The following is a 10,606-nucleotide window of genomic DNA, read 5'->3' as shown; positions in this document are numbered from 1 at the left end:
CACCAGTGTAAGTGAAAGCCCTTGGTCCTGCTAGACTGAACCCCCAGTGAACGCATTGTTGGGGGAGGCGGCAATGGGGGAGGTGGGGAGGGAACACCCATAAAGAAGGGGGGGGAGGGATTAGGGGATGTTTGCCTGGAAACCGGGAAAGGGAATAGCATTGAAATGTAAATAAAAATACTCAAGTAAATAAAAAAAAAATAAAATTAAAAGAAAAAAAAATTTATACTATCCCATGCTGTAAAGCAGGTAAAATGAGAAGTCAACTATAAATCATGAAATGACTTAGATTACACTAAAAACTAAGATCAAAAACAAAGGGTGAAAATACTTTCTTGGGAACTAGTGACAACCAGCCTGCTCCCCAGCAATTACAAAGCCACTATTCTGTGCAAGCACAGCCCCTTGTCAACTGTTACAAAAATCTATCATGTTCATTCCTAAACTACAGTGAAGCATTCTTTCCCACTACTCTCTCACCTCAACACAAATAAAAACTCAGTGAGTCATTGCATATGTGCGTGTGTTTGTGTGTGTGTGTGTGTGTGTGTGTGTGTGTGTGTGTCTGTGTGTTTTCTCACATTCAAGGAATAAAACAATCCATTTACCTATACAAAAACTGCTTAAGTTCAGACAAGAAAAAGATATGTGAATGTCAGTAGAGGTACGATCCACCCTCTCTTCTCGAAAAGGATGAACAGAAAGCTACTACAGGACATTCATAAAAAGACATTATCTTCACTTACTGAAGAATTTGACAATATAAATGTCCACTGAAACAGTACTAACTGGAAACGTGCACAGGTAGCTTACCCCTGATCTCTATACCATACAATCCAACTTATTCCTTCTGCCCCTCTGTGCAGAAACTTTCATGTCCTTTTCATAGAAAACAACTGTCAATACCAGTTGCAAACCAATCTGCTACAAAGTCTTACCAACTTTGGGGTCCAAAACCAAGCCTCCAGCATACGCTGCTTTCTTGCGTCCTTTCTTATATTTATTGGTATCCCCATCAATTTCTTCATCTTCATCTCCCTATTTCAAATGGGAAGAGAGCATCACCAGCTAGCAACTAGTTAATGAATTACAATACTGGATTACATGTTTACTTTTACTTTAGCAATCCTACCTACATGGAAAGACTATTATTATTATTATCATAATGTGCTCATGGATCCAAATGAATACCAAGGATGGTAGTTTCTTAAGTAAATAACCAGTTTTCTGATGTCTGTATTTAATGTCTCTGAAATCTTAGAAATTTCATTTGGGTATAGGTTAACCTAGTGCTTACAAAACTAACCCTGGTTTCTATTATTACCAGTACCACATAAAACTAGCTGTGATAACACATATCTATAATCCCAGGATTTGGAATGGAGCGCCAGGAGGATCGTAATCGTAAGTTCAAGAGTTCATAAGTTAGAGGACAGCCTGAGCTATATTAGACCATGTCTTTACAAAAAGGGGGGGGGTGGGAATTTCATTTTGAAATCAATAGATATTAAAATTTTTCCCATTCTATAAAAATTGAGCTTATAAAGGAACTTTATTAAATTCACTACTCTAATATTCATGATATAAAAGCAATCCTTGTCTCAACCTCCAAGTAGTTAGGACTCCAGTAAGTATCGTCAGGCATGGTTCATTGTCATTATGAGTATTGATTCCTTAAAATAAGTAAGCCCACAAAATGAAAAATACATTTCCAAGTAATTTACTAACAGCCAACATTCAATACATCTGTAGTAGTTCAACAGATCTAAATTAAAACTTGCTGTACCACATTCTATAATGTGTATAAAACAAACTACAAGAAACCAAGTCACATTTTAACATTCAACCCAAATCATTAATTACTGTCAATGCTGATAAAATGGAAAATAGAAAGTCACAGAAGCTACTTCAGAAACCTGATGTGGTCATAACCATATTAGTAACAGGTTGTATGCCCCCAACATGAAGTCCAAAATCTGAAACTTTTCAAGTGTCAACATCAGTCTACAAGCAAAATTTAGCACGTGACCACAAGTGACAGGTAGTTAAAATAGTATAAGAATACCTTCAGGTAATACACACATATATACATACATTACACACATATGTGAAACATAAATGAATTTAGTGTTTAGACACACATCCTCACCCTAAGATTTCCCATTACATATATGCAAATGTTTCAAAATTAAATAAATAAATCTGAAACACTTCCAATTCCAAACATTTTATATTAGGGATATTCAACATTCATACATATGCATATACATATATACATATACATACATACATACATATATACATATAACACAAAACAAACCTAAAAGCTCCAAGGTTAAAGCAACAAAAGGTCTAACTGACATTTAGCTTTTGGTAAATCTGTGTGAGCGCAAATACTTTCCATATATTGTAATTCATCAAAGAAGTCTATTGAAATCCTCAAATACATTTCACGACTAATATTGACATTATAGAGAAAATAGAAAACAACCATGCAGACACAGTGCAGCCACCTAGAGAGTAATCATAGTTTAGAGGGGATGAGTTATTTTAGAAGCAGATGTTAAAGCAGTATTTTTAAAGGCTATCTAGGTAATAAAGCAGAAGGATAAGAAAGGGCAAGGTACTATACAACTATGGACCCACCAGTTTTTGCTGAGGTTTTCTGAAAATCTGCTTGTCAGGCACAATATAGTTGTTTTCATAAAATGCGTGAAGCAACAAAAACTCGTTTCGCTCAGATCGTCCACCCATCAGTGTCCTAGACTATTAAACAGAACTTTTAAAACTTTGAACTCAAAATCACCACAAACAAAAACAGCTTTGAGTCGGTTAATTTAACCATGGCACCTCCTTCAACTACTCACAGTAACGAAGGTTGCTTTTACTAAATTATGTCTAACTTTCTCTTTAAGCATTTAGGGGATAAAGAGAGCTTCAAATACTGACAGTGTGGCTATTTCCTTAGTCCAAAATATATCATTCCACCAGAAACATCCAGATGTTAGAGATAAAATCCTTCTGTTCACCCAAATCTCCACATACTGCACCTGGCATTCCTCCCTTTCTCCCAACCAGTTCTCCTTTTACAAAAGAAGCCCGGCTTTCAGAATCCCAGTTTCTCATTTTATAAGCATGCATTTAGACTCATTATCATATAACAACTACCCCAAGCAAACACTGAATCCAACAGGAAATGCTTTTTCCCCATTTCTAAGTTAAATTTACCATAATGTTCCCAGCGATGTTAGTGATCTGCAATGCTAATGGAAGAACATTTAGCTCACACATGATCTGCAAAATGAATCTGGCATCTTTCCAGATGTGTTCCAACAGGTACAACAGATGAGAAGGTTCACTGTACAGAAAAGGAAGAATGAAACAGAATCAAGTAATTAAAAGAAACAATGACTATAATCAGAACTTTAAATATTACAAGGAATTTCTGGTGTACCTTCAGAGCAATGGAAGCTTGGCTTTTGAAACTATTTAAAATAAGGTCACTATATAATTAGAAATGCATTGATACCACCAGTTCTAGTACAAAAAAAAAGTCAATACCATGAAATTATGTGTTAACTATAGCCAAAAATTTATCTAGTGTTAATTGTAACCTAAAACTATCTAAATCATTTTATTCATTCAATCAAGTAATTATATATTACATGCCTACTTATATCTGAGGTACTCACTAGCTGTAACCAAAGACATAAATTCAGTCCTTGTGGGAGGACAGAGTATAAAGAAGAAAAATAAATAGGTAATATTTATACAATGCTAAGATTTAAGTACCAACAAAAGGGCAGGAAACAAAGAAATATAAACTATCAGGAGGAGAAATTGCATTTTCACTTGGAGAACAAGGGAAATGTCATTGAAAATAAAGACCAAGTAGTGACAGAGCAAGCCTTATAGATAGGTATTTTAGGGAAGAGCATTACAAATAAAAGCACAAAGACTCTGAGTGAGGTACCAATCTAGTAGTTGCAGAAACACAATGGAAGTTGATATGGCTAGATCACAGAATAATGGAGACAGCAGTAGAATAGCAGAAAATCAATACCACAAAGGCACACTGTATACAACCTAGTAAGCTAATATATGGACTTTACCCTGAATAAAACACTGTCTCTACCACTATTGAGAAATTTTGATGAGACTTAATTTTAGCAGGAGTACCCTGGTCCTAAATTATGAAGATGCCTATAGAAGGCAACAAAATTAGCACATAAAACCACTGCTATGGCTTGATACAGTTTGTCTCTCCTGAAACTGAGGAGGAAAGTTAATCCCCACTATAAAATACTATGGGGCATATGGGGATAGAACCTCAGACCCTGCTTGGAGTTATTAGCACCATCAGCTACCTATGAAATACTAAAAGGCTAAAAACAAAAATACAAAGGTATTTAAAGATGAAGTCTTTGAGTCTCCATGGCTGAAAATTGGTGTCTTTGTAAGAGTTAGTAGATATAGACATACATGTACTTATCAGACTTAATGACAGAGGTACAACAATATGACTCGTCAGAGGAGATCCATCACTCTTGGACCTCCAAAAGCATATAGCAAAACAAACCTCTTTCCTTTTTACCTTATCCAATATGTGGCATTGTGCTGCCGCCATGCTGCCACCAGAAAATGGACTAAGGCACATCAGGAAAGAGTATGGTAGCTTGAACTAGGGTATGTTCTGTGAAGGTTAAAGAAGTGCTGGAGCTTTGTTAAAAAGACAGAGATAAAAAGGTCTCTTGATGGATCTACTATGGAGTATCAGACAGAAAAATCAAGGATGTCTAAGAGGCATGGGGTAGAGGCTGACTTTGAAAGCTTCCCATATTACTCAACATCCATAACTGTCATTGATATAACTATGAAAGTCTACAGAAAAACTAGGAGAAAAAACAATTGAGTTTTTAAACAATCTGGAGATTCATATTAAATATCAGGTAGGTAAATCGAAAATTTGACCCAAAGTTTAAAGCAAAGATGCACAGGAAGGTGGCATCAGCCCCAATATGGAACTTACAGGACAAATCAGATAACCTAGAGAGGAAATATAATTAAAAGAGAAGTAGCTGAAGGACTTGGGAGAAACAGGTTTAAAAAGGGACTCAACAGGAAACAGAAACCTGTTTTAAAAATAAGCAATCAGTGCTGGAGAGATGACTCAGTGGTTAGAAGCACTGGCTGTTCTTCCAGAGGACCCAGGTTCAATTCTAACACCTACATGGCAGCTCACAACTATCTGTAACTCCTGTTCCAGGGGATCGAGCACCCTCAGACATATGTATATGCAGTCAAAACGCCAGTGTACATAAATAAAATTTTTAAAAAAGTCATCATAGCTGGATATAGTGACAACAGCTTTACTCAAAGCTTGAGAAGCAGAAGCAGGCAGATCTCTGAGAGTTCAAGATTGACATAAAAAGTTTTAGGACAGCCAGAGTTACACAATAAGACCATGTCTCAAATTTGAAGAAAAATCATGGACTTGGTACTTCTAATCACTCAGGATTCAAGTTCAAGGCCAATCTGAATTATAGAATGGAATTTTGTCTCCAGAAACCAAACGAAGCACACAATTAAAGTATGAAAGTAATGGATATGCTGTAATTGGTATAAAGAGTCTAACTGTCTGCTCCATGACACCAGTAATTGGCTGACCATTGTACCTCTAGCCTAAGGACAGTAGTGACAGTGGCACCCTTCTATTGCTCACTTCAAGAAAGATGAATTCTGAAGAATCCAGTATCATACCTATACATGTTTCGTATATTTTCTGTTGGAATTACAATCCTCTCAGTTTTCAGAATCTGCTGAACAAGTTCAGACAAATGGTAACTTTTACAATGAATCAATTCTTTTGCTGAAATTTCCACATCACATATCATTCGACCACAGGTAGCATTTCTTTCACCAAATCCACTCCGGCTCTACAAGGCAAGAACAAAAACGAAATCCTATAAAGGAACAAGTACTGAGAACAATCTGCTCTAACCGATTTTAGAACTGTCACCAAAATTACAATACTGAAATTCTCCTTCCACTCATAAGCTGTGTGCTTGTGAACACCTACTATGTATCTGATGCTGTTCTAGGCACTCTGTATATCAATCACAGTGAACAAGGCACTGCTTGGCACTGCATGTGGTGGCATTCAATATCCTACACAGAAAATTAGCAGTGAGCAGGAAGTTAATATTTTACCCTGTCTTTCCTGTAAACTGCTACAACAGAACCAAATACTGCTGGTTAGTGGAGGAAAGGTAATTTTTAGACAATTATAACTAATAACTAATATATAGTCTTCAAATGACAGAACTAGAAAAGCATTTTATAGTTTCTAATGAAGTGATTAACTGAGGCAAAAGTGGCTAATACACGAAAGTGTTGCCTCTATGGACTTGCCCTTTTTCTGTAGTCTTATTTTAACTTTGGCACTGAATGTCTTTCTTGAAACCAGCATTTTATTTATAAAAGCCACTGGTACTTTTAAAAAGCAACATTTAAATCTAAGAGCAAATCTAGTAATGAAAGATAGTCCATATCAGATGCCTATTACCTTTACTTCGGCAATCCTATATATAGTAATAGACGTTGGGCAGGTTCGGTAATCTCTGAAATCATTGATGATTCAGGTTGAAAATCTAGTGGAAGGGAGCTAAGTATTTTCTATTGGGGCTATCCCTCAGAGCAACTTTTATTTAGTTTTTAGACACTCTCAGAGGGATTATGTGGCTTGAGATCATTTGACTAGAAAGGAAAAGAACTGAGATTTGAGCTCAGAACCTAAGGCCTGTCTATTTTAAAGTTCATGTTCCCCTCTTTCTCTATTCTCTCATCCTCTTAATTCTATCTATCTTTAGTTGTTTTATGTTTGTTCTTTTATTGAGAGTTGTGTTTTGTTTGTTTGCTTTCGAGAGCTTCCTGGTATTACTTTTAATTTTTCCCTCTTTATAGAACAACAAGTGCCTATTCAAAAAACAGTAGCTACCCCATATTTAAAAGCCAAATAAAGAAGTGAAAATTTGAAATAATTACCCCAAGTTTTGGCATGTTGGATCTCCTCAGCCGACCTATCTTGGACCAGAAAGGAACCTTGCACTCATTAATTCTTTGTAGTAGCACTTCTAGTTCAAAACCACAAATATTATGACCCTAGTCAGAAAAAGAGGCAGCTAATCACATAATGAACACAAATTAGAGGATTTGTCTTCAAATGCACAGAACTTCCTTGCCCTTTCTTTCTCTGGTGTCTAACTGAAGACATCAAGAGCATACCTCCGATCCGAGTGCCTCTCCCTCAGGAATGTATTCAGCAGCAGCATTCATTAGTCTTGACATTAACTAGGCTGCTAAGGATTGCTGGAATAAACTTTATTTTATACTAATTGATGCAGGGTTTATATGTTATCTTTCATTTACTGCTTAAGTCTTACAATGTTGGAGGCAAATGTAAATTTTAATGTCCCATACCTTTTACATGATCAATAAAAGAATCCTTAAAAGCAGAAACCTATGTTGTCTAAGTTTACATAGGACTTCTGAGGAATCCTATCCAGTTTTTTTTTTTAAACTGAGCATGAACATTAGTGAGTTGGACCTTTAATCAATGTGCTACAAAATATAAACACTAGTAAATGGTTTGATAAAGTTAAAATCCATGAAACGAAACTATACAATGGAAAAATTACTTGACACAACCTGAATTTTCATTTCTATGATTTCTAATTAATATCCTTTGAATAATATTTTCACATAGATAGGCTTAAATAAAAATAAGATATGGCTTCAAATAATTCAGATAAATGCAGATTATTTTTGATTGAAGATATATACTACCACAGAGTAAACAAAATCTTAGAGACAGAAAGTAGAATAGCCAGGGAGAAATGGGGAAATAAGTCTGGAGGAGCAGTTCTCAACCTTCCTAATGCTGCAACGCTTTACTACCATTCTTCATGTTGTGGTGATACCCAACCATAAAATTATTCTCACTGCTATTTCATAACTGTAATTTGCCTACTGAAATGAATCATAATGTAAAAATTCCTGGAGACAGAAGTTTACCAAAGGGGTCGCAACCCACAGGTTGAAAGCCACTGGTCTAGAGTTTTAATTTTAAAATATGTAGAGCTACAGAGACAGCAACATGGTAATATAGAGGTGACAACAACTGTAAATAAATGGATATAGTACCAATGAACCTACATTTAAGAATAGTCAAGATAACGAATTTTACATTATAAAAAGCTTACCACTATATGAATAAATATTTCTATATACACACATATATATACATATTTATGGCAGTTTCTCTATTAATAAAAGACCAGAAGGGCATAAGGGAAACTTATTTCCAAATTATTGTGCCTAGGATATCACACAGGATCCTATCTGACATCTGGATTTGTCATGGACTTGTCTCTAATTCCCTAGGCTATGTATCCTAGGCTCTGTAACACCTACTTGGGATTCAAAAAACCTGTTTTGAAAGAGTGAATGAGAATAAGCGTCTACTGAATTTTCTTGGTACTTTAAAGACAAATGCTGAAATATCATAATACAGACTTCAGCAACAATCCATACATAGGCTCTTACGACACTGGCTACACCACTACCAGGTAAGATATCCATTAGGAGGGGTTGGGGATTTAGCTCAGTGGTAAAGCGCTTGCCAAGCAAGCGCAAGGCCCTGGGTTCAGTCCCCAGCTCTGAAAAAAAAAGGAAAAAGAAAAAAAAAAGATATCCATTAGGATAAACGAGGCTGACGACACAGTTAACATTTTCTTCTCTCCTTTTTTTCTCCAGTACTGATGACAGAACCTAGGACCTGGTCTCTCACATGGTAAGCACTCTACGATGGAGCAATAGCCCCAGGCCTCCATTTTTCTCAAATGTCATCTCTAATTTGACAGCATAACACTATGATGTAACCAAATTACTAATATTACATTTGAAATATGGGCACTGATAGCCTAACTTCTGCTTAAAAAGCAAAAAGAATATAATTTGATTGATCTATTAATCCAGACAAAAGAAAAGAGAAATTCAGGTCAAGGAGCCACTAAACAAAGGGAGGTCAGAGAACACACAAAAGGAAAATGTTCCTTTATTACAAAGAAAAGGCACAAACCAACAGGAAATTACTAGCTTCACAGCCCAGTAAGAATACAGCAAATTGTCAATAGAAAATGAAGTCCGTATCCATGAGCTCTCAAAGATCAGAGAGATCCACTGAGGTCTTAAAATTAAAACTGTCCAGAAATGGACACATTGCAGAATAGTTGACTTGATAATTTCTGCCGAGCCTGAATGATCAGCCCTTCATCATTCTACATTTCAAAAGTCTGTCAGATGATCCTAGGCCAGAAGGCTGAAGACTTGCTCTCACATGTTACTATCAGGGGACTGTGCAAGTACACAATTGTCTCTTCAACCTGTCTCAGTTTGGGAAGCCATGATAGGTTTCCTATATTTTCAGATAATATTGGCTGTTCTCAGATTTCTGATGGGGTTGAAACTAGTTATAGTCTCACAGCCTACCCAGGCTGTTTAACTTTGAGTATACATATTTAATTGGATAGTTATCAGATAGTATACAAGCTAGCCAGGACATAACATAGATTTTAAGCCTTTCTTAAGCTGCAACAGATAACTAAATGTTCTGTTTAACTGACAAAATGTTGGACTGGGTGTTAGATGTATTTTATGCTTTATAAATTACAAAATGATAATAGCTGTGTTCAGCTTACATTTGAAAGAAAATTTTTTTTTTAATTAGAAAGGGTGAAGAGTAGGTTGATGTCTTTATGCAGGAAGGCAGGTACAGGATAGAATGAGACCTATCATTGGACGAGAAGGAAGGATGAGTGGGAACACAGTTTTAGAAAGAGGGGAAGGAGCTGAAGCAAGAAGAAGCAGGGAAAACTTGGCAGCAAATGTTAAGTTTCTTCTCTGTGCATAGATACAGGTTGTTATGAATATTTTTAAGGGATGGATGTGTACAGGATTTCGTGCTGTCTAGATGGGCAAATTAGACCTGTCAATTGGATCAGAAAAAATTAAAATACTTATTTTGTATTTGTAATTTGACCCAAATGAAGATACGGGATGGATAGATAGATAGATAGATAGATAGATAGATAGATAGATAGATAGATAGATAGATAAAATTTTCACTTCTAAGTATAGGTAACTGAGTTATCCTGAGCTGACAATTCAAGAGCTGCTTTTACACCAAGAAAAACTATCCTGCATGGACTAGAATTTTCCTTCCCATCTAAAGAAATCTCACCAAGCCACATGGTCATTTCATTCTAAAAACATTTTTTGATACTCAAAAGTAAATAACCAATAAAAAGTAAATGATTAACAAAGTCACAACAAAAAGAATGAAGAAATCAAACACTTCCCCATGACATGACCAAACATCTACTCACCACGAGAATATCAGGGTCAAGTTTGTGAACTTTTGCAAGGAAAAATCCTAGCAAAGTTCTTTCTGTTGCAGCAACCTCAACCTCCATATTCTGTTAAGATAAAAAAAATTTTTTATGTGTGTGCGTGTGTGTGTGTGTGTGTGTGTGTGTGTGTGTGTCAG

At 35.9% G+C, this 10,606-nt stretch overlaps 1 protein-coding gene and 1 non-coding gene across 2 annotated transcripts in view; both read right to left on the bottom strand.

Annotated features, from left to right (window-relative positions):
* The window catches only part of LOC116887897 (DNA polymerase alpha catalytic subunit), a 65,916-nt gene that overhangs the window by 13,575 nt on the left and 41,735 nt on the right, over positions 1–10,606 (bottom strand). The window contains exons 18-23 of the mRNA XM_032889375.1: positions 10,446–10,535; positions 7,045–7,161; positions 5,761–5,936; positions 3,229–3,358; positions 2,647–2,766; positions 939–1,038 (exon numbers count right to left, since the gene is read on the bottom strand). Of these exons, the coding sequence (XP_032745266.1) occupies positions 939–1,038; positions 2,647–2,766; positions 3,229–3,358; positions 5,761–5,936; positions 7,045–7,161; positions 10,446–10,535 (733 nt within the window). The remainder of the gene's footprint in view (positions 1–938; positions 1,039–2,646; positions 2,767–3,228; positions 3,359–5,760; positions 5,937–7,044; positions 7,162–10,445; positions 10,536–10,606) is intronic.
* On the bottom strand, positions 651–773 carry LOC116889483. The gene has a single exon (XR_004386434.1).

The sequence above is a fragment of the Rattus rattus genome, chromosome X (assembly GCF_011064425.1).
Source record: "Rattus rattus isolate New Zealand chromosome X, Rrattus_CSIRO_v1, whole genome shotgun sequence".
Lineage (NCBI taxonomy): Eukaryota > Metazoa > Chordata > Mammalia > Rodentia > Muridae > Rattus > Rattus rattus.
Note: the sequence above shows the minus strand (reverse complement) of the source record. Positions and strands in the feature narration are given on the sequence as shown.